General features: G+C 37.2%; 1 protein-coding gene and 1 pseudogene across 1 annotated transcript in view; one reads left to right on the top strand and one right to left on the bottom strand.

Moving 5' to 3' along the window:
* LOC144368307 (uncharacterized) overlaps positions 1-25279 on the bottom strand; it is an 82241-nt gene that overhangs the window by 27615 nt on the left and 29347 nt on the right. Inside the window, exons 5-10 of the mRNA XM_078027119.1 lie at positions 24713-24821; positions 18052-18305; positions 13434-14105; positions 13200-13344; positions 9514-9691; positions 1687-1883 (exon numbers count right to left, since the gene is read on the bottom strand). Coding sequence (XP_077883245.1) covers positions 9672-9691; positions 13200-13344; positions 13434-13682 — 414 coding nt within the window. The 5' untranslated portion in view covers positions 13683-14105; positions 18052-18305; positions 24713-24821 and the 3' untranslated portion in view covers positions 1687-1883; positions 9514-9671. The remainder of the gene's footprint in view (positions 1-1686; positions 1884-9513; positions 9692-13199; positions 13345-13433; positions 14106-18051; positions 18306-24712; positions 24822-25279) is intronic.
* On the top strand, positions 17021-18802 carry LOC144368654 (dual specificity protein phosphatase 4 pseudogene; annotated as a pseudogene).

The raw sequence follows: 25279 nt of genomic DNA, 5'->3' as shown, positions 1-25279 counted from the left end.
TGTGTTCTTTAGATCAAAGAAAGCTTCCAAATACGAAGCAATTCTGGATGTTCAGAAACTTAAAAAAGGAATGTCCAAAAGAATATAATTTCAACAAAACACAGAAGTCAAGGGGAATAGATAAAGGACAAATAGCCAATAGTAGCTAGTGACATCTAATATTATGATGATAAGATGGAGACAAAATAGTCTTTATGCTAATTTTTGTAAGTGTTCAACTATTGAATCATTTATGTTGATGAATGTGAGCTCATTCTTGTCCATGATGCTGCTGGCCTGTGTGCTGCCAGTCATGGTTGGCTCATTTAATTTTAATCCTTAGACAAAAATAAAGAAATCAATAAATAATAAAAATAAATAAACAATTAGATACACAGGTATCACTGGCTTTTTTAGCTTTTCAATATTATACTCAAGAAAGCTCAAATCTCAAAGTACTGCTAATTTTCTTGGGGAAAAAATTTAGTAATATAAAAGGTATAAACTGCATGGCTCAACACAACAAAAATATTCAACATATAATTTGGAATAAATACCTGATTCATTTATCCAAAATATGACCAAGTTTTTTTTCTTTTTTTGAGTTAGCATAATTTTTGATCCCTTATTCTATATTTCATTGACTTCAAATTTTTTTCATAACAAGAAAACAATAAAGCCCTGTGGTACCTTCTCTTGGAATTTCCAATCATTATTAAATACAGAAAATGGAGTACAGAATATAAAGAAAGGTGTACATGTACAAACAACTTGACAATTCTCTTGAAAAATTACCCAAGCTTTTTGTTTTACTTGATATGTAATTAATAAAGGATTTTTTTCTTCTTTCCTACTGTAGGTTACTTTGCTATGTAGGTAAAATAGACATAATACAGAGAATAAGAATGAATAGAGGAAAAAAGGGAAAGATGGAAATTTCATTAATTTGAACTTACATATGGAAAGGTCATCTATTTTATTTATTCTTTTCTCCCTAACAATAATACTTGCATTGTTGTGGATATTTAGCAACTAAAAATATATATCCTCAAAACTTGACAGAGAAGCAGTAGTCTTTGAAAGCTTAAGAAAACATAGCCAATTTTTCTTCTGCATATCATCAGTCATTATAACTTAGAAATGCAAAAATAAAAAGTTACTTGGATTTTGTTTGTTCAAAGCATGCTTTGTTAAAGCTGCAGATTACCTTTTCAATACATTGGTGTTACAATAGTATATGTGAATGATTAATTAAAAGTTTAATACCTGATTACGAAGAAAGAAAAACACAGCTTTAAAAAAATTGAAAAAAAGACACTATGGGGTTAGAAACGATAGTAGAGGGGCTGGGGTTATGGCACAGTGATAGAGCACTCGCCTCACATGTGTGAAGCTCTGGGTTCGATCCTCAGCACCACATATAAATAAATTAATTAAATAAAGATATTGTGTCCAAGTATAACCAAAAAAATAAATATTTACAAAAAAAGAAAAAGAAACAATGGTAGAATGATTTGGCCATTACTAATGCATGGGCCCACATGATTACATGATTTGTGTAAATCTACTTCCTGGACAACCAGACGAAGGAGAAATTACACTTCACTGATTTGGGATGTATCAAAGCGCATTCCACTGTCATGTGTAACTGATCAGAACAAATGAAGAATATATTTGAACAAATTAAAAAGCAGAAAGCAAGCTTACCAAAGTTCTGGGGCTGGTATAAGTAGCAGATGCTCCTCTGCTGTCTGCATGTGTGGAAATTCTGGCTGGTGCGTGGGTCCTGGTCACAGGTGCTTGTGTCTTGATGCCAACAGCAATCCTTGTGTGCATGCAGGCATGTGTGTGAACACGGACAGCAGCTTCCACTGCGAGGGTCCTGAGGGCCAAAGGGCACCTTGCTGGGAGATGTACATCAACAAGTGTCATTCAGAGCCTTGCCAGATATATGTTCCCTGTGATAAACAAAAACTAAATAATTTACAACTAGAATGCCCACACCACACAACATTCTCAACAAAATATTTCATGAGGATGAATTAAAAAAACTGGAAAGGAAGGATCTACACTAAATAAATAGTCAATCAAACTAGAAACTAAGTCACATTAATAACCAGATATAAGTCAAAATGAGTGGGAACCCAGATCATATCTCAATAATAAACTTGAATATTAACACCCTGAACTCATCAATCAGAATATGCAGACTGGCAGATTCATTTCATGGGGAAAGACATCCACAGGCTGAGGGTGAAAGGATGGGAAAAAACATCACATTAATTGTATAAACAAGATGGGGTTTCCATGCTCATGTCAGATAAAGTAAACTTCAAGCCAAAATTAATTGGAAGAGACAAAGAAGAATATTTCATACTTCTTAAGAGAAGTATATATGAGGAGGACATAATAATTATAAACATTTGTGTACAAACAATGGACATCTGCATGTATCAAACAAACCCTTCTCTATTTCAATAGTAAAATAGACCATAACACAATAATACTAGGTGACTTTAACACACCTCCTCACTACTAGACAGTTGTTCTAAAGTAAAACTAAATGAAAAAACTATAGAGGGGCTTGGGTTGTGGCTCCATGGTAGAGCACTTGCCTAGCATGTATGAGGCACTGGGATCAATTCTAAGCACAGCATATAAAATAAAATAAATAAAATAAAGTTCTAAAAAGTAAAATAAATATTTTTTAAAAGGAAACCATATAATAATACAATCAATAATTTATACTTAATAGAAATATATAGAATATTTCATCCATTAATGAGTAAATATACTTTATTTTCAGCAGCACTTGTCTTCTTCTCTAAATTAGACCATATCTTACACCGCAAAGCAATTCTTAGAAAATACAAAAAAAGCAAAGAAATTACCCTGCATTCTATTATATTAAAATGGAAGAAATGAGAAATCAGCACTCAAGTAAAAAACAGAAGCTATTCTACCAAAGGGAGACTACATTATACATTATTTAATGAGGAATGGATAGTCAAATAAATCAAGAATGAAATAAAAAAATTGTTACAGGTAAATGAGAACACTGATATGACATATCAAAATCTCTGGGACACTAGGAAGGCAGTACTAAGAGGAAAGTTTACTGCACTGAGCACGAATAAAGGATCTAACAGTACATCTTAAAGCCTGAGAAAAAGAAGAACAAATCAATACCAAAAGCAATAGAAGACAGAAATTAATTAAAATCAGGAAAGGCAGCAGAATACAACAGACACTATAAACATGGATGTATAACCAATGTAATCCTGCAATCTGTACACGTAGTAAAAATAAGAATTCATAATCCACTTGAATCAAATTATGAAATATGATATGTCAAGATCATTGTAGTGTTTTGAACAGCCAATAAAAAATAAAACCAGAGCTGAAATCAATGAACTCTAAAAAAAAAAAATTGAAAAACTGACAAAACACAAAGTTGGTTCTTTGAAACAATAAATAAAATACATAAACCCTTGGCAATGCTAACGAAGAGAAAAAGAAAACAAATATTACTGAAAAAGAAGATGAAGCAAGTAATATCACAATGGACATGTCTAAAATGCAGAAGGAAATTAGAAACTACTTTGACAATTTGTACTCTAAAAAAATAGAAAATATAGAATACATAAACAAATTCCTAGAGTCATAAGACCTACTCAAACTGAATGAGGAGATAATACACAATTTAAATAGATTAATTGCAAGTAATGAAATAGAAAACACCATCTAAAGCCTACCAACCAGTCTGGGGTTGTGTGGTAGAGTGCTTGCCTGGCATGTGTGAGGCACTGGGTTTGATTATCAGCATCATATAAAAAATAAACTAAAGGCATTGTGCCTATCTAAAACTAATAAAAATATATTTTTAAAAGCCTACCAACCAAGAAAAGTCCAGGACCAGACAGATTCTCTGCTAAATTGAATGAGACTTTCAAAGAAGAATTAATACCATACTTCTCATAGTATTCCATGAAACAGGAAAAGAGGGAAGCCTTCTAAACTCATTCTATGAGACTAATATCACCCTGATACCAAAACCAAAGACCCTTTAAGAAAAGAAAACTTCAGACCAATATCCCTGATGAACATACATGTAAAAATTCTAAATTAAATTCTGACAAATTGCATACAAAAAATATTAAAAACATAGTTCACCATGATCAAGTGGGGTTCATCCCAAGGACCCAAGGTTGGTTTAACATGGAGAAATCAATAAATGTAAATCATCATATGAATAGACTTGAAAACAAAAATCATACGATCTCAATAGATGCATTTGACAAAATACGGCACACTCTCATGTTTAAAACACAAGAAAAATTAGGAATAGTAGGAACATACCTCAACATTGTAAAAGCTATCTATACTAAACCCAAGGCGAGCATCATTCTAAATGGAGAAAAGTTGAAAGCATCCCCTCTAAATACTGGAACAAGACAGGATGTCCTCTTTCACCACTTCTATTCAACATCATCCTTGAAACTCTAGCCAGAGCAATTACAAGAAAGAAGTTAAAGGAATACAAGTAGGTATAGAAGAACGCAATCTATCCCTATTTGCTGATGACATGATTCTGTATCTAAAAGATCCAAAAAATTTTACCAGAAAACTTCTGAAACTACCAGATGAATTCAGCAATGTCGGAGGATGTAAAATCAACACCCATAAATCAAATGCATTCTGATACACCAGTGATGAATCCACTGAATGAGAAATTAGGAAAACTACCCCATTCACAACAGCCTCAAAATAAAACAAAATAAAATTCCTGGGAATCAATCAAACAAAAGAGGTGAAATGCCTCTATAATGAAAAGTAGAGAACATTAAAGAAAGTCAAGAAAACTCAGAAGATGGAAAGATCTCCCATGATCCTGGATAGGCAGAATTATTATTGTCAAATGTGCAGTACTACCAAAGCATTATATAGATTTAATGCAATTTCTATTAAAATCCCAATGACATTCTTCACAGAAATATAAAAGGCAATCATGAAATTTCTTTGGAAAAATAAGAGACCCAGAATAGGCAAAGCAATATTTAGCATGAAAAGTAAAGCAGGAGGGATCACCATACAAAATGTAAAACCATACCACAGAGCTATAGTAACAAAAACAACATGGTATTGGCACCAAAACAGACTTGTAGACCAAAGGTAAAAAATAGAGGATGTTGGGGTTCTTAGCTTCTTCTATCCACTCCGTCCCACAGAGAGGCTTACGAGAGTACGCCCCAAACTGGAGGGATCAAGAAAGGTGAGGGTCGGCAGGTCACCCACCCAGTCCTCCCCACTGGAGGACAATCAGAAGCACCAGGGAGACCAGTCAAAGCAGGATCTCCTTTATTGAGGAAGTACACACAGCTAATATAATGTGCAGGAGCCAATCAGGATAAAGGTCAGAGGGGTAGAACAAGTTCACATGTCATGCCATACAGAGGACACAGAGACAAACCCACATAAATACATTATCTCACACTAGACAAAGGTGACAAAAACTTTCATTGTGGAAAAAAATAGCCTATTCAACCAATAGTGCTGGCAAAAATGGGAATTCACATGCAGGAAAATGAAATTAAACCTCTCTCACACACCATGCCCCCAAATCAACCCAAAGTGCATCTAAGACTTAGCCACTAGAACAGAGACCCCGTACCTAACAGAAGAAAAAGTAGAAACAAATCTTCACCATGTCAGCCTAGGATCAGACTTCCGTAACAAGACCCCTGAAGTGCAAGAAGTAAAATTAAGGATCAATAAATGGGATGGATTAAAATAAAAAAAGATTCTTATCAGCAAAGGAAACAAGAATGTGAGAAGAGAGCCTAGAGACTGGGAGAAAATCATTACCATATGTACCTCTCACAAAGCACTGATCTCTAGGATACAGAAAGAACTAAAAAAAACTTAACACCAAGAACACATATAACCCAATCAATAAAGGAGCTAAGAAAATGAATATACACTTCACAGAAGAAGAAATACAATCGATCAACAAATGTAAGAAAAAGTGTTCAACATTTCTAGCAATTAAAGAAATGCAAATCAAAACTACACTAACACTCCATGTGGGGGGAAAGATACACTCATACGTTGCTGTGGGGACTGCAAACTGTATGACCACTATGGAAAGCAGTATGAAGAGTATTCTGAAAACATAGAATGGAACCACCATTTGACCCAGCTATCCCATTCCTCAATTTATACCCAAAGGACTCAAAATCAGCATAATGATTTTGCTGCAGAAATGCAGCCACACCAACATTTACAGAAGCTCAATTCACAATAGCTAGATGTCCTTCAATAGATGAATGGATAAAGAAAATCTCAGATATTCAATGGAATATTGCTCAGCTTTAAAGAAGAATGAAATTATGGCAGTTGCCAGTTAATGGATGGAGTTGGAGAATATCATGATAAGAGAAAGAAGTCAATCCCCATAAACCAAAGGCAAAATGGTTTCTGGGATATGTGCATTTTAATTCAAATTAAGGGGACAGCAGGGAACTAGAGAAGAATGGAGTTACCTTGTATTTGGCAGAGGGAAGTGAAGGGAGGGGAGGGAACATGAGGATAGGAAAAATAACAGAAGAAAATAGACATTATTACTTTATGTATATATATATATATGACTGCAAGACCAATGTGATCCTAAAACATGCATACTCAGAAAAATGAGAAATTATATCCCATCTATAAATGATAACCAAAGGGCATGAATGCATTCCACTGTCATGGATAACTAATTAAAACAAATTAAAAATTTAAAAAAAGAGACTCTGTGGAAAAGCAAACTCTCCTGCTGCCCCAGAGTTTTGCAAAATCTGTCACATTCCATTAATGGAAATGGATCTAACTTGCAGCACGTGCTCTGTGGTACTCTGGACCTCTTCTGTGGAGACAGTTACCATTTGCCACAGCTATCCCACTCCTCGGTTTATACCCAAAGGACATAAAATCAGCATACTGCAGTAACGCAGCCACATCAACGTTTATAGAAGCTCAATTCACAATAGCTAGATGTCCTTCAATAGATGAATGGATAAAGAAAATATGAGAATCTTGAATGCTGAGAGGCCCAGCTAACACTGCTGAAGTGACTGCTGAGGTGGCTGCTCTGGCTGATGAAGGATGCCAGCTTCTGTAGATGTGGATGGTGCCCTGATTTTTGACCTATACCCTCAATGTAGGACCAGCTCTTGCTCAGCTAGCATTTAGGAACACAGAGTGGGGACCCTTTGGGTCTGTCACTGTCTGCAAAGTATGCATTGAGTAAGGAGCAAGGTACAGTCTTTTTGCACATGAGGTGCACAGAATGAAAACAGCATGATATTGGCAGCAAAACACATACAGAGACCAATGGTACACAAGAGAGGATACAGAGACAATCTGACAAAAATACAGTTATCTCACACTAGAAAAAGGCACCAAAAATATACACTGGAGAAAAGACAGCCTCATAAACAAGTGGTGCTGGGAAAACTGGAAATCCATACCTACCAAAAAGAAATAAAAAGCCTCTCTCTCATGCATAAAAATCAACTCAAAGCGGATCAAAGGTGGAGGTACTAGGTCAGAGACCCTGGGCCTGATCCTAGTACATGTAGGCCCATATTTCCACCATGTCGGCTTAGGAACGCACTTTGTTATTGGGACTCCTAAAGTACAAGAAGTGAAACCAAGAATGGATAAATGCGATGGATTCAAACTACAAAGCTTCTTCACAGCAAAGGATACAATCAAGAACATGAAGAGAGAGCCTACACAATGGGAAAAAATCTTTACCACATGTACCTCAGATCAAGCATTATTCTCCAGAACACATTAAGAACTCAAGAAACCTAACATTCCTCCATATATCTGGTTTGGTGCCAGTACTGTTTCTGATTCATTCACTATGCTCTTACCCCTTGCCTCCCCACTCCCTTCACTCACTTGTGTTTTCTTAGGACTCTCCAAAAAGCTTTCTATAGTGATTGCACAAATGTGCAGTCTCACCAGCAATGTATGTGGGTACCTTTTCCCCCACATCCTCACCACCATTTACTGTTGCTTATATCCTTGATAACTGCCATTCTGACTGGAGTGAGATGGAATCTCAGTGTTATTTTGATTTGCATTTCTATAATGGATACAGATACTGTACATTTTTAAATTCATACATTGATCTATTGGGTTTCTTCTTCTGTGAAGTGTCTTTTCATTCCTTTCCAATTTGTTGATTTTTTTGTTTTGGGTGTGGTTGACTTTCAAGTGTAGAATTTTCTGTTACTAAAAACAAATTAACAGGGCTGGGGATGTGGCTCAAGCGGTAGCGCGCTCGCCTGGCATGCGTGCGGCCCGGGTTCGATCCTCACCACCACATAAGATGTTGTGTCCGCCGAGAACTAAAAATAAATATTAAAAATTCTCTCTCTATCTCTCTCTCTCCTCTCTCACTCTCTCTTTAAAAAAAAAAAAAAACAAATTAACAGCTTTCTCACCACACGTCCAAGACTAGTTATGATAAAGACATAGGGATTTGCTAAGGGGATCCGTTCTAGATCTGAATAAGATTATTGTTGGTAAAATTTCTCAAATCAGAGCCAAAAGACAATACAATACTTCTGTTAAACTAAGAAATTCATAATGCCATTTTTAAGTAGTTGGCCAACTCTGTATTAGTTTTTATGATGGGAAATATACCTTCTTTGGCACATCAATTCCATTCACTAGTTCAGAAAGTGAGTTTAAGCAAAACCAATTAAGAGAGCAGTGAGGCTATCTGATATTTTTGGGCACTGATTAAGCATAACTATCATTTAAGTAGATGATATTTAAAATGCTTACTAACAAATTACAGCGTTGGAGGCATATTAAAAACAATTTAACTTTAAAAATGAGTACCTAAAAGAATAAGAAAACCCACTTGCAGGTGCCCTCTGCTCTTTTTTTGTAATACAAAGAACTTTGAACTTCTCAATGTAAGAAATTTGAAACAAATAACAGTATCAGAGTTTATATTTTCTTCAAGGACTAGAATTGTCAGAGAAGTACCTGAATTTTTAATAGAAAAAATAAGGTTAAAGATTGGGCAGGGGAGTGGGTGTTCTTGGAACGAGTTTTTAGCAGGTAATTCTACCTCACTTACCTTTAAGACATATCAGAAGGAACCACTCTACATTTTCTAATCCCTATGTGCTTTCTAATGTATGTAATTTTGTTTCTCACCCTTCCTTCCTCTCCAGATCATTTCTATCTTCTGAAAAACAGCAAAACGAATGAAATGAAAATGTTCTCTGTGGTTTACATAGACAGCAGAAAACGAAAAAGGGTCATATCTATGTGGCATTTTGCAGCCAACAGAGGGAAAGTCAAACTCCCATAAAAGGTGGGGTGAGGGGCTGCTAAGAAGTCAACAGGCAGAATTCTATCAGATTTAGTCATTATCAAGCTCTCATATTACCTGACATGAGATAAAATATTGCATGCACCCAGGTGCAGGGAGGGATTCAAGTACTAAGGGACAAAAACACTGACCTGATACCTCCAGAGCTCTCCAATGTCATCAGTCCTTTCAAAGAAAACAAGTTTTCCAAGACTTCATCCAGGCAGCCATTGACAAAACAGAGCCAACAGGCTCCACCCAATCACAGAGATTCTTTTCTTGTTCATGGTTTTCAAGGATCTTCACCTGGCTAGGGCAGTGTCACTTTTCCTAGAGAAAGAACAAGAGGCAGAAAGCACAAATCTGTCAACAGTTCTTAAGAATGACAGCTGCCATGACACTCAAATAAATGCTGTAACAAGAGCTGACTGGGGAAGCCAGATTCGACTGCCCTCTTTAGAAGAAATCCTCTGCACAGGATGGGGAAGCCCTGTGTCTGCAAGACCCAGAGCTGAGGAGCACCCTGGTGTCATCTTCCTCTCTTTCTAGAAGCACCCATCTGATCCTTCAGCTGCAATATGGAAGTGACTCTGACTTTCTGCTGTAATAAAAGATAGATAAACTACAAAATATAAACAAAGACCCAGGCTTTGTGAACTTAGGGTATGAGATGGCTTGGGGTTCTCATCAACACAGTGGAAGTGGACGGTCACAGAGAGTTCCTAGAGTTTCAATGTCGGCTGAATCATGAGGAACATTTTGGGTTCGTGTAATTTTATTATTGAGATAACCTACTCCCTATGTGAAAATCTCTCAAAAAGTTAAATTCTAAAACTTGTAAACTCAAAAGCTCCAGGAACTAGCAAGGTGGATTATATAAAAGTTTTCAGGCAGGACAGAGAACAAAAGGTAAAACTGATGTGACTAATTTGCAAAAGTATTCAATTACAAAGTAAAATAAAAAAAAAAAAAACCTGGGCACAATGTCACATGCTTGTTATCACAGCTACTAAAGAAGCTAATGTAGGAAGATCATGAATTTAAGCCCAGCTTTGGCAAATTAAACACATTAACCCCTACTCAATAAAGTAGAATAAAATAATATATAAAGGGATGGGGATGTAGCTCAGTAAGAGAGTGCTTTCCTAATATGTGCAAGATCTTGAGTTCACTCCCAGTAAGTATCACAAATGAACAAAAAAGGAAAACAAGAACTGCTCTGTCAAACAAGACACGCAGGCAAATTTCAGTGCAGAGCCATCTACGATCTCTGACCTGTGTCCTCAAAGATTTATTTGAAAATATTTTATTGTGTGACCTTACCTTTAGTATTGAAAGGGAATGACAATTCTCAGAGGTGACTGGGCAAGAGTGCTGAAAACACTTCTTGCTATACTTGAATGTACACTCTCCTTGGTATATCTTCTCAGGCTCTTGGGTTCTCTGGGTTTTACATTTATTATATAAATTTAATGCCTCAGAAATATAATTACATCATAGTCAAATGTAGTTTTTCGTTCTTGGAAAATAAAAACCCAAATTGCTTTCAACTCAGTGGAGGGCACTGACTTAATCCTAACCTTAGCCCAGAGGTTTAAGTTTATGTATGCAAGTAGAGTTCTCTACGCATTTTCCCTTATGGTCACATCTTTTACTCAAGCTTCATATCTGACTCAGTAGATGCTGCCAGCTAGTATTCTATGGTAACCCAGTAAACCAAAGATATAGTGGATGCCACACATAATCTGTTCACTAACCTGTCCTTCAATCATGTTTGTTTGGGTTGGGGTTGAAGATGCTAAGAACTATCAAAGGCATGATTTGATTACTGTTAATGTTACTGGGTTGCTGTTGTTAGAGGACTTACCCTTTTGTAGAGGAATAAAACAGAATTAATGAAAGCATCATGATTGTATAACCTTAGGAAGGAATGAAAAAAGAGTTGAGCTAGACTTCATTCTGGAAGTTAATGCTGACTCACTAGAAAATATTGAACTAGTTTCCTAAATGTTCTGTGTCTTAGTTTGCTCATTGTCAAATGTCCTCTCTTTTCCCCAAGGTTTTAACAATCACAGGTCCTAGATTTTCAAAATGCTCCAAAAAACCCTCAAACATTTAACAATACTTTTTTGTTGTTTGTTTGTTTTGGTACTGAGGATTGAATCCAGAGGAGCTCAATCACTGACTCACATCCCCAGTGTTTTTTGTTTGTTTGAGGAGCCTCATAGTATTTCCATAACTGCTCTACTAATTTACATAAGCATAAGCATATTAATCATTTAAGGAATATTTGTCTACATCTGATAATTTACTTCCTTCAAGGCTGAAGACATCAAGGTCAGAAAAACTAAGATATTTTCTACAGACCAATTTCTTTTATTATGTCCTGTTCCAGGAACCTGGAGTGGTGCCCAGAAGTCTTCAGCCTTTACCCTACTTTTAGCACAGTTAGTTTTGGAGGCAGATCAACCCTGAAGAGATGGCCTTCTCTCAGCAGAAGCAATATAGGCCCCTGGGAACTGAATAGGACATCCCAGAATCACAGATCTAATAGATTAAAGTATCCTATGAAGCAAGTGGAAATTGCCCCTTGAATAGCTGGCAATTTCCTCAACACCAATAACATGTGGTATGATCAGAATTCAAGAAAATCATAAAACACACCACAGTTTGACCAAGACTGCTTATTACACACACTTTTTGTTTCCCACCCCAGTTCTTCCTCTGAAGGTAAAACTCACATCAGTTTCTTGAAAGACAGAATTGAGAAACTTGACATCACTTGTCTTTCAAATATAGGTACAATGATTATTAAAGTTTATTTCCTTCTTTCCCCATTGTAATCTCCATTTGGTTTTGGGGGCAAATGGTCAATTCTGATTTTTGTGGACCCACAGAGTTAGGCCTCTAGCCTAGGACTTTGGTAACAGGAAAGGTGCTGGGCAAAATCAATGAAGCCCTATGATGTGACACTGTTCTAGTGTCTTAGCATTGATCTTAGCATTGCACTGCCTTAGCAGTGATCACTATCTGATTTTTATCTATTGCCTATCTTTTCCTTTTAAAATATAGGCTCCATGAGATTAGAAGCCTCTATCTGCAGTACCGTAAGGAGTGGTTGGCACATAAAGTAGGTGGCTCAATCAGTATTCATGAAGACTCAAGACACAATATTACCTTCATAAAAACATGCTTTGTTGGAGTTTCTATGAAAAAAAACAACCCAAACTCAACTTTTTTGTAGTTCAGAATGAATTTACTGAAGGGGGACACACTTGTAAAATGAAAGCACCGGGATTAACTTACATAGAAATAATATTCTGATGATGTTACTTAGAAAATAATACAACTTCTGTTCTCTGTTTTGCTGATTACCATTCTAAGTTCCAGCATACATGACCTACTAATAAAGTTGTTGTGTTATATAAGAAAATATGTATAAACTGCTTAGGGTAGCACATAGAAATACAAAGTCTTTCTTTTTTGTATTTCTATTTTGTTATTATTATAATATTAATGCTTCTATTTTGTTGTTATTATAATATTTGTGTTAGTGGTATACTACATCATGAAATCACTCAAAACTGGTTGAGTCCCCCTTAACACACCGGTTCCATCTACTCCCCATAGTTTCCTTGAAACATCCTTGGGGGCATTCAGTCTTTGGTCATTTCAACTCACTAACATTCAGAGGCTTTCATCTGGCCTACAGCTAACAGGGAAAGGTCAGGGAATTTCAGGGTCTAACCCAATTCATCACTAGAGTCAACAGAATTGAGCTGACTCCTGAGAACAGAGTAGCCATTCCAGGACTCCACCCAAGAATTCCCAGACTCACCTGGAGGATGGCACCCAGCTGCAGCTCCCAGCAGAAGTCCTCTCAGCAGGAGCCCCCCAGCTGCGTGGCACTCCCAGGTCTTCTGTGGCACTCCCAGGATCCTGCGCTGCGCTCCCAGGGTCCTCCATGGCACTGCCACCGTCCTCTGCAGCACACAGGAGAGGCTGTGTACCCAGGGTGTGCGGGGCGGAGGCTACAGCGGCCACAGGGCGGGCGACCTGTTGGGCTTCTTACCAGCTCTCCAGGTGAGCAGCAGACCCTCAGGGGAATGGACGCGGGCACAGAAGCAGGACTCACTGCAGTAGGGCTTGGAAGATGAGAAGTCACCTGGTGAAAGACGGCCCAGAAGCCAACTCGTGGGAACTGCTCTTTCGGGCGGGTCTTGAGGGTTGTGTTCCCCACAGGCGCCTGGGCCTTCCGGGGTCCTGGAGAGTGCGGAGCACGTGCGTGTGCGTGGGGGGCGGAGCTAGGCGTGGGCCACATCCAGGGTAGGCAGGCGGGTGGGCGGGGAAACTTGCAAATTTGGGCGGGAAGCACAAGGCTTCAGAACCAGCAGGATGTGGTGCCGAGGGTGTGCGATGGCACTTTTAAGTTCCCATTCTTTGGAGGCCTCGCCTGCGTGGTTTTATCAGTTGCTTCAGTCAAATTCTAAAAACTCTTCTCCCCCTTTGGCTTTCTTCTTCGTTGACTGTGTAGACGCAGTTGATGGTTTGTCACTGGTTAATTCTCCCTCAAAGGTGTATTTTGACAAATGCAAATATGCAGAGGTCCCTGTGTTCATTAACACACGTGTTGTCGATTTTAGGTCCACCTGCACTCCTCTGGGATCTTCTAAGTCTGGACAGTGTTAGGAGCGACCCGCTGCCCCGACCTCCACTCAGCCTCTCCCAGCCTCCTCCATCTTATCTATTAGACACAGAAGGTAGTGGTGCAGCAACTGAGTGACAGAATCGCGCTTAATAATAATATCTTTGGAGCTGGGGTTGTGGCTCAGTGGTAGAGCACTTGCCTGGCATGTGTGAGGCACTGGGTTCGATTCTCAGCACCAAGATACAGGCTCATTTTAAAAAAAAAATTTAAAAAATAATATTATAGTCGTTTATTTATCGTTCTATTGAAATGCTAGTGAGAGCATACTGTTAGGTGTTGGACACAAAACAAATATGGGCCCTGTCCACGGAGTTTCTAGACTAGTGAGCCACTGCTTTTCAAAGTATAAAATCAAGCATTCATTAAGGTCATACTTAGGTGGTAAATACCAGGGAAGTGTGAGGTTTTCTTGTTCTCTGAAGGAAACAAAAGTTGTGGTTCTGTGTTTCCCTTAGAGAGTGATGGACGCAGAAGAATGGAGAGGGTGCATATATGAAGAGTACAAGTCTGGAAGAGTGGATATCCAATCTAAGTATGAATTTATGTACTAGCCTTTGTGTGTTCAGCATATCTCGACTAATGTTGATATGTTTAATTGCATGCCTGTCAACAGTGTGTTCACATTGATATTCAGCTGCAGATAATCTATCAGGAAAAACCTACAAGTGGACATGAGTTATTTTAGGGAAAATAAGTAGACAATAGGTTTCAAGTTTGAGAGGATGGGATCAGATGAGCAAAAGCAGAAGTGGGGGTGTTAATAAACTGGTATGAAAGTAGCCATTTTAAAATTTGTGAATGCACAAATAAATATGCATATATAATATATATGCAAATATATTTGTGATAATTGAATATATAGGTCTTATTACACATATATATTCACAATTTTATGTATGCTTTATATTAATGTAGATTCAGGTATACAGTTATATTTAGGTTTAGTGTTAAATTTTCTGTAGGGTAAGGGCTAGGGTTAGGGAAAAAAATGCATATGGAAAACCAAGAATACTAATTAGAATAACCCATGAATACATGTATGAAAATATAAATAAATATGTTTTGAACTAGGGAAGGTTTTATTTTTTATTATTTAAAAAAATTTTAGTTGTTGATAGACCTTTATTTTATTTATTTATATACAGTGCTGAGAATCAAACCCAGTGCCTCACACATGCCAGTAAAGTGCACTACCATTGAGCCACAGCCACAGCCCTGAACTGAGAAAGGTTTTAATGTGACACATATGAATACAGATTTTTAAAAATAGGACTGCACAGATTAATTATACATATGAATATATACTTATACATATTCAAATATACCATTGATAATTGTATACATAACTATTTACAAATGAATATTAAAATTTATATATGCATTTCTTTTAAGTTAGGTTTAGGTATACAAGTAAATATATGGTTAGTATCGATTTCAAATTTTTGTGTACATTTAGGTTTATTTTTAAGGAATAAATATATTCATTGAAAACATGAATACACCTAGGAATGTACATGGTAACATTTGCATAAAAAATAACATAAATATATGTTTTGAAATAGAGAAGTGTTAATATGAGACATAAGTACACATTTTTAATATGCAAATGCAAATATAATTTTATATATGAAATATAATAACACTTCTGCAAATATAACATTGATGTGTATGTAAGGAAAATATATATGCGTATTCATGTAAGGATATATGCTTTTATCTGAATGTAGGTTAGTTATAGGGGTAAAACTATGGTTAGTATTAAATTTGCTATATAGTTAGGGAATGAATATTTATACTGAAAAATATGAATATTTTAAGAAAGTGCATGTGCAATTTTGACGTTTTGAAACTGGGAAGGGTTTAATGTGAGATGTAGGAAGACACATTTTTAATTGGTGAAAGCAAATATATATATGCAAATATACCATTGATAATTGAATGCAAGTCAAAATACAAATGAGCATTAGGAATTGAATAGGTATATTGAAAAACATGAATAATCATAAAAATATACACGTAGAAATTTGCAATACACAGAAATATATGTGTTTTGAAATAGGAAAAGGTGTGCACAGATAAATTACATGTGAACATATATAAATACTTTTGTATATGATTATCAATTGCATATTCCAATATAAGTATGTGAGAATATTTATATTACTATATATGCTTTCGTATTAATGTAGGTTTAGGAATGGGGTAAATTTAGGGTTACTATTAAATATTGTGTAGTATAAGGGTTAGAGTTTGGGTATGAATATATATATATATAAAAACATGAATATTCAAAAAATATGCATGTGAAAATACGTATAAAACATATACAAAAAATAAACAGGGACCTAGTAAAAAAATTATATGGAGAAATATTAACATTAACTAAAGGAAATCCACTGCCATATATACAGTTGGAAACACTGTCTATAATTAATAGAAAAAGTACAAGGAAAAAAAGTTTATCTCAGGTATTTTGAAGCAGTGAAAAGCAAGATAACAAATGCAAGCATAAATCAAGACTCAAAATTTCCTCAAGGATTTATTGAGAATAGATGCTTTGAACATACAATTAAATTTTGAGTCAACAATAAAAAAATAACTCAAAGGTCATCAGAAGTTTCAAATAAAACAAAGACTTTTTATAAAAAAAAATATATATGGAGTAAAGAAAAGCATTACAAGGAAAATTGGAAATGCTTTTGAGCTGACAGATAACAAAGATTCAACAAATCAAAAGCAATAGGAGGCCAATGAAGTAGTTCATAAAGAAGTGCTTCTAATTCCACCTACTTACATTAGAAAAAGACACAGGGATTAAATCAGTGTTGACTCTGATCATGCAACTTGAGAAGCACTAATAGTAATTTATTTCTAATAATTAAGAATTTGCTTAGAGTAGATAAGTACATGGAGTCCAGGGCCAGTGGATGTAGCATATACCAACTACCAACATGCAATCACAAAGAGTGCAGCACCATAGCAGGCAAATGTGCAAGTGGCCAGAAGCTGAATGGTGTCTTGAAGACGTGCACAGGTCAGGTGAAGATCTTGACTTTGTTGTCACTGAGAGGCAGGATGGGGTGGGAAGAGAAAGAAAGGGAAAGGACTATATCTTAGTTATTCATGCTATCAAACTTCCTCCAAGAAAAAGTGGAGGCAGTGCACAGAGCTCTGGCAATGCTGGGGGAAGAACAGCAATGAGCAGGCTGCAGCTCAAGGTGCAGGAGCAGCAAAACATATTTGAGGCAATGACAGGGGTGAGCCAGTGCTTCTCTGCCTTCAACACACACACTTGTGCTACCACCCCCTTGTCTGAGCACAGCGTGTGCAAGGCACCTGAGGCTGCTAGGGCTGCTTTGTAACCTGAAGGCTGCAGGAGGAAGGGGACCCAATAGGGGTCTGGCCACCCAAGCCTCTGGGGACCAAGTTGGTGGTCACTTCTGAAGGCTCCCTCTCTTAGCCCTTGTTCACCCATTCCTGTTAGCTGGCTGGCCTGGGTGACTATCTGTCGCCCCAGTTTCTACGCTCCATGGTGATGATTAACTGGGAGAGATGGACTACAGTGTGCTCAAAAAGCCTATGAAGCTGAGCAAGAACCCCTAAGGCAGAGGCTGTAGCTGTGGCGGCCTCAGAGGCAAAGAGGTTGGGAGGTGGTGGTTGCCCTGGGTTATGTGGGCAGGGTGGAGACTGCAGTGCCTGGAGGCAGCTGGGCTGACAGCAGTGGCAGCCCCTGAACCCTGGGGCTGGGGAGCGCCAGCAAGCGCTTGCTGCTGGACTTTTTGCACACCTTTCCTATCAGAGGTTCTGTCCACCTTCTTTGATACAACACCCAGGAAAATAGGCAGGCCAAGGGCTCCAGGATCCTGGAGTCCATCCTGCATGCTCAGGGGGAAGTGCGCCCTCTTGTGCTCTAGCCTCTTCTTGGCTGTCATCCTCTACTTTGAGTGGAGCTCAGGCGCCAGGGGCTCAGGGAGGACCTCACCTTGACTCTAATAGTGCAGACACTCCATCCTAAGCCCCAATGAAGGGACATCTGCTTGCTCAAACAAGGCTGTGAGAAGTTTTCCTCTGCTTACTCAGAATTCTGTTCCAAAACCAGCGCCCCGGCAGACTTCTCCCCAGTGCCATGGAGTCCTTTCACCTGCATTGCAGCTGCATTGGAGCCTCTCTGCACAGGCGGCGGGGTCCCTTGGAGATTCTTCAGTTGCTCTACTTCCATGGTGCCTTCCACGCTGCCTGGAGAGACATGCACAGTCCTATTGAATGGGTCCTCTGAATGCCCAAACCACATGGAAGGATGCTACCAGTACAAACGCATCTGGTGGAAAACAACCACAAGTCCTACATGGGCTCCTGGTTCATGGAAGCCATGGAGTAGGACTGTGCGGTGAAGGACTACCGCGGTCCAGGGATGGTGCACTGCTAGGAGGGCATCCCCTGCTCCGCTACCATCTGCTTGGCTTAGCAGATGATAAAGGAGCAGCTGAGGCTGGAGAAGGCCTTGAGCTGCATGGAGCAGCTGTCCCAGGTGCTGGCCACATCCTGCCCCTCCAGGCCCGCCAGCCCTTCAGGTCCCTTAGGGGTACTGCAAGCCCACTCCCACCATTACCTCACAGTTTGTCTTCAGCTTCCCTATCTCTCTGGGTGTGCAATTGGCCCCCAGCAGACTGCAGGACCAGCACAACCCCAACCTTACCTCCCCCAGCACTCAGAGCCACTCACCTAACCCCTGAAACTAAGGTTGCTGCCAGGGATGCCTCTGTGGGACTGAACAATATATAAATTTGTATCAAGGGTATCTAATGAGTCTAATGTCTACTATGGAAGATGTCTTTTTCTCCACTTATCATACCTTCTACTACTGCATAGACTGATAATATATAAGTGCAGTTTCCCAGTCTCATCTGGAGTAAGGATTGCAGTTGGCATTGATTCTTCAATAAGATGAATTCATGTGAGACAAACCTAAATGCATATGGATGATTCAGGGTAGGAATGACATGTAGGGAATTTATGTTCTTGTGAAGACAGTGAGTATCCTGATCAAGCTTTGAAGTTGGGTTCCTGGCAGAAAGGTGTTAAGTGGCACAAGTTGGGGAGTAGTGTCCACTGGAATATTTCTGTGCTGTGTTTGGACCTTTCTCCTCACTCCATTTTTTTTCTAGCTCTGCAGCATCCAAACAGAGGTCTCTATCCTTCCTAGAAATTTATAAATTATGGAAATATCTTGAATATATCCCTTAATGTAATATAATTGCATTATATTATATAATTACATGTAATTATATGTAATTAATTATGTAATATAATTACTAGAGTGAATTCTCCTCTCTACATATAAGACCTGACTGATGCCTTATTTGTGAAGATTGAGTTGATTGACCTAAAACACAAGATTGCTCTGTTAATGAGCTTTGATGAAAAATACCTGAAAGAATAACTTTTAGAGGAGAGATTTACTTTGTTTCACAACTTCAGAGTATTTAGACTACCACTGGCTGGCTCCAAGGCAGAAATATTATGGGGGAAGGATGTGATGGAGGAAAGCTGCTCAGCACATGGGAGCTAAGAAGCAGAGAAAGGGGAAGGGACCAGGACACATACAGCCCAAGGTCATGCTCCCTCTGACCTTCTTCCTCCCATCATGACTCACCTGCTTACAGTTACCAACCAATAGTTCATTCAAATTTTTAATTCATCAAATGGATCAATCCAGCTCTTGTAATCCAACTGTTTCACCTCTGAACATGGTTGCCTTGTTTAACACTTGAGTTCTTTAGGGGACATTTCTAGGTCCTTACTATAACAATTGACTTGCACATGGTTAATATTCAGTACATTTTTTATGTTATTATCACTACTGCTACACATACAGCAACTACCGCAATTGTGAAGGAAGAAAGAATCCATTCGTAATAGCAACAACAAACCAAATACTTAGACAAAAAAACATTAGAAAGCTGTGCAAGATCTATTGGAAGGATAATTTAAAAAGCTGTTATGCACAAAAAGAGACTTGAATTGATTTTTCTTGGAAAGAATATCATTTATTTTCGCTTCTGCCTAAAAGATTCATAAGGGACTATAATTTCAATGGAAATAACATGATTTCTTCAATTTTAGAACAAGACAAGCTGATTTTAAAAAATCAGATTGACAAAGATTTGAAGAAAAAGCAAATTTACTTACTAATGAAAATGTAAGACAAATTCCTATTTAAAAGAATTGATACACAAAAGTGAATGAGAATGACAACCACACAATCAAAACCTTTGGTGGACTACCAATTTATAGGATGAAACCTAAAATAAGTTTTCATCAAGGGCAATAGTGTTTTTCCCCTTTCTTAAACAGCTTTTTATTTTTTTATTTTTTTAAAGAGAGATGAGAGAGGGAGGGAGGGAGAGAGAGAGAGAGAGAGAGAGAGAGAGAGAGAGAGAGAGAGAGAGAGAATTTTAATATTTATTTATTTATTTTAGTTTTCAGTGGACACAACATCTTTGTTTGTATGTGGTGCTAAGGATCGAACCCGGGCCGCACGCATGCCAGGCGAGCGCGCTACCGCTTGAGCCACATCCCCAGCCCCTAAACAGTTTTTTAGTAGTAGATGGACACAATATCTTTATTTGACTTATTTATTTTTATGTGTTGCTGAGGATCAAACCAGGGCCTCACACATGTCAGGCAAGCTCTCCACCATAGAGTCACAACCCCAACTTCAAAGGATAATTACTTTTAGTTTAGTCAGTATAGAGTGATATTCTTGATAGTGACTATCACATTTGGTTTATTTAGAACACTATATATGTGTGTGTGTGTGTGTGTGTGTGTATGTGTGTGTGTATAAAATTTTCGAAGTATATTACACTATTCTTTGCCTAAAGAAAATAGCAGTCACTGATATTGTCAAGAGTAAAGCAAAGGGAAGTATCCTAAAGATGCACTGTTTAGAATAGAACCTGATGTTACAGAATACATAGGGGTAGCTTTTTTATTTTTACATCTCTTTGATTAGGTTTTACTTTCACCTTGGGTGTCTTTTTACTTTCAGCATGGGGTGTCTTTTTTAGTTTTCTGATCCTTACATATTGAAGATATTTTTCTATCCTTACCCTGAAAAATACAAGGATTGCAGACAACAGCAAGAAAAAGAAACCAATAAAAGAATGAAGGGCACTGCTCTTTCTTGGACAGGTCCTCTCATCTCTCCTGCAGGCCCACTGTGGACACTTCCTAAAAATGCCTGCTCCCCCCAGAAAGGAGGACCCAGTCAATAGAACAGTGGCAGTTATTTCTTATTGCAAATGCCTTGGCAGTTGCCCTTCTCAGGCCGACTGTTAATTTAGAGCTCTGACTTTAACTCATACTCAACACATATCAAGTCTACTACAAGAAGCACCACTCCCCACCTGCCCAAATCTGGAAATCTATAGGCTGTCAAGGACTCATGATACTCTGCCCCAGCACAGAACATGTTTCTGCTTTCCAATAACATGACCAGGCATGTCAGGATTGACGTAGACATTGACACACTACATACTTCCATCTAAAGTATTTTCAGTTTTACTCATAGGAATGCAATAGGCATGATTTCAATGAACATTCAGGTAGTGGAACATAGGGAGGTTCCTGGAGAGTGGCATTCCTAGAAAGGGCACAGAAGCTCTGCATCTCTTCTCCCTTAACTGAGCTCTCTTTCATCTGGCTTCCCATCAATCTCCTCTATAATATCTTTTGTTGATAGACCAATGAAATTACAAACACAAGTGTATCCCTGAGCTGCTCTAGAAAATTAAACAAACCTAAGGAGGGGATTAGGAACCCCAATTTATAGCCTATTAGCTATATGTGTGTGTAATAAAATATTGATTTATATTATTTTATATATATTTATTTTATAAAATATTTATTTTATAAATAAACATTTTATAAAATAAAATGTAAATATTCACAAATACACACACATCCCACATATACAGAAGCACAGGTCCTCTTTGGTGGACTACAAATTTATAGGAGTACCCCCTAAAATAAGGTTTCATGCTTGCATTTCACATCCAAAGTGGACTGCAGCCTCATAAGATTCACCCTCAAACTGTGGAATATAATCCTATTCTCAGGATACCCCCAGAGGTATCTACTAGAGAAGTGACTGTTAGAGGATCAAATATCCACACATTTTGGTAAACAAAGGTAATTCTGTGTTTACTATAAGAAAAGAGAAAATACACTTTTTTCTATATTTTAGAGATGTTGGTCTGTATACATAGAGCCTCTGACTCTGCCAACTCAGATCTTAGGGACCAGCCATGAAAATAGTGACATAAATAAACAGCAACAGTGAAATGTGCCAGTTGGTGGTTTCTCAATTTGACACAGGGTGAAAAGAACAGTTGGAGCCTTGGCCAGTTCATATTTCCCTTTTACATGGGTTTGAAATGCTTTCTGGGGTGGTAAAAATTGCCTTGGGTAATAGTTTTCCTACACAATAATTTGTTAACATTTTCTCCAACTATTGCAATTCTGTTAGCATCACATGAAACTTTTAAAAGAGATTAGTAATAACATACGTTACCTCATGCTTCTATTTTATGCACCTATTTTAAAAAATTGCTGTCAAATCCACAGTTATATTATTAGTAATTTTATAACATAATAAGATCTTACTTTGTATTTTTCATTATGTACTACTATTGTGAATTCATCTGTAATTTTGTGCAGAATCTGCACTTTGTTTTTATCCTGGAACACTTTAAATTTAAACACTTTAAATTTCCATTGGGGTATGCCTCTGTGTGTGTGTGTGTGTGTGTGTGTGTGTGTGTGTGTGTGTATGTACACATGAATGTGCGATTTAACTTTTCTTTAATGTTTTGTATGTCTTTGATCTGAAGACAAGCTAAGACATTTTTCTTATGTTTATGTTATTTTTTCTTATCTGTGCTCCTCCAATGTGTTCTTTGTTTTGGGGTTTTTGTTTGTTTGTTTGTTTGTTTTTGTTCTAGAAGTCAGATTGGGAATCATTTACCTTAGCTTCCCTTTTATACTTCTTTATCTTCTTGTTATACATGCTGTTACCCCTTATTCTCTATTTAGAGAAAGACTTCAGTTTGGTCTCTCAGTGTGCTTATCCATTGTTTCTGGATTAGAAATAAAAGCTGCTCTAACCTTGGAGAAGAAAACTAAGATGAAAACATTTCTGGCCTTGAATTTTTATGTTGGCAATGATTTCTTGTATCTGACACAGAAAGGACAAACTATTAAGGTAAAAGAGAGATAAATCAAACATTATGGGAATCCTAAACTATGCTGTTTGAAAGATTCCATCAAGAAAAAGAAAATGAAAAGATAAGTCACATATAATATTTACAATATTAGTAATAATAATATATTTTATAGATTAACAGTATTCAGGTATCTGACAAGATTCATGGTCATTGGAAATCTTCAAACTTGGCAATAGTCAGACAAGCAACTTGAAGAAGGATCAAACATTTCAAAAGATACTACACAAAGAAGGGAATGTAAACATCAATGAACACCTGAAAATTTGCTCAAGAGCACGAGTCATCAGGAAAACAAGAATGAAGACCAACTCACATCCATCACAATCTCTAAAATTCAAATGACAATGCCAAGTGTTGGCAAGGATTTAGAACAACTGCAGCTCCATCCTCTGTTGTTGAGAGGGATACATGTTACTATCACTTTGAAAAACAGTTTGGTGGCTGCTTATGAAGATGAGCATACACTAATCATGTGACCTGTCAATGCTGTCACCAGACATAAATGCATAAAACTAGAAAAGTACATGTTCCCATGAACTTCAGAACTGCTATGCTCAGAGTAGTTCCCAAATGGAAGCAATCAAAATGTCCATGAACAAGTGCCTGGATAAAACAAGTTATCATAATCCTTGAAATGGAATAAAACTCTACAATAAAAACATAAACTACTGATACGAGTAATAACATTAAAAAATCTCAGAAATCTTATGGTGCATAAAAGGAGTCAGATAGCAAAGAATGTATGACAAACTATTCCATTTATATTTAGCTGCACAGGCACTTTCCTTCCTCTAAGGTGTTCTTGATAGGTATTTTGGTCACAGTGACACAAAGCTGAATAAAACATTCTATTCCTTGAACTTGAAAAATATGATTATATTGGCATATAAACAAATAAGCTAATGATATATCAAATCAGTGGAGGAAATGATAACTTTAAAAAAAATCTCTTCTGGCACAATTAGATGTCCATCTGGAAGGAAATAATGCTGGAGCACTGATTCATCAGACCTTGGGGAGAAGTTTTCAAACTAACACACTGGAAACTTAGCAGATGTAAAGAGAAGAATAACTTATTTGATAACATTAAAGTCTTCCAACTCGTCTCTGTGCAGGGTCTCTTCCTTTGCCAATACTTTTGCATGTTTGTTCATTAACATTTAATCCTATGACCCTGTCAATATCATAAAATAATAATAACATTTTGAAGAAGATTTTTTAGGATTTTTTTCAAATGAAAGTAGTTTCTTATTTTCATTTCCACACTTATTCCTCTCAGCTTGTCTTTATTTTTCCTTATTTTGTGGACTAAGATGACCAGCATTAGAGTAAGTGAACATGGAAAGAAATCCTCACCTTGTTCCTGAAGTTAGGTGGGAAACATTCAGCATTTCACTACTAAATGTATCAGTTGTTTGTTCTTCATAGACACATTGTGTCAGGTGACAAAAATTTCCTCCTATTCCTAGGTTGCAAAAAAAAATTAGGAATGAGTTTCAATTTTGTCAAATACTTTTTAAAAATTTATTGAAATTATTATATATACTCCTTGTTCTGTTAATGAAGTAAATTACATTCATTAATTTTCCAGTGTTGAGCAAACTTTACATTCCCAAACTACACTTGGTTTGGATGTATTATTCCTATTACATATGTCTGGATTTAGCTTGCTTTTGTAGAGAATTTTTTTGCACATACGTTTATGAGAAAGAGTTGTGCATATTTTTTTGTTATCAGATCTTTTGGTATCAGATATGTTCCATTTGGTTTTGGTATCAGGGTTATATCCACCTAAGAAATGAGTTGGGAGATTTATTTTTCTCCTTTTATTTTCTAACTTGTGAATATTTGTATTACTTTTTCCTTAAATAAATGAAAGAATTCAATCTGTGAAATCTCTGAGAGTTAGAATTTTATTTGTGT

This window comes from Ictidomys tridecemlineatus, chromosome 11 (genome assembly GCF_052094955.1).
Source record: "Ictidomys tridecemlineatus isolate mIctTri1 chromosome 11, mIctTri1.hap1, whole genome shotgun sequence".
Taxonomy (NCBI): domain Eukaryota; kingdom Metazoa; phylum Chordata; class Mammalia; order Rodentia; family Sciuridae; genus Ictidomys; species Ictidomys tridecemlineatus.
This window is presented reverse-complemented; position numbering and strand designations above follow the sequence as displayed.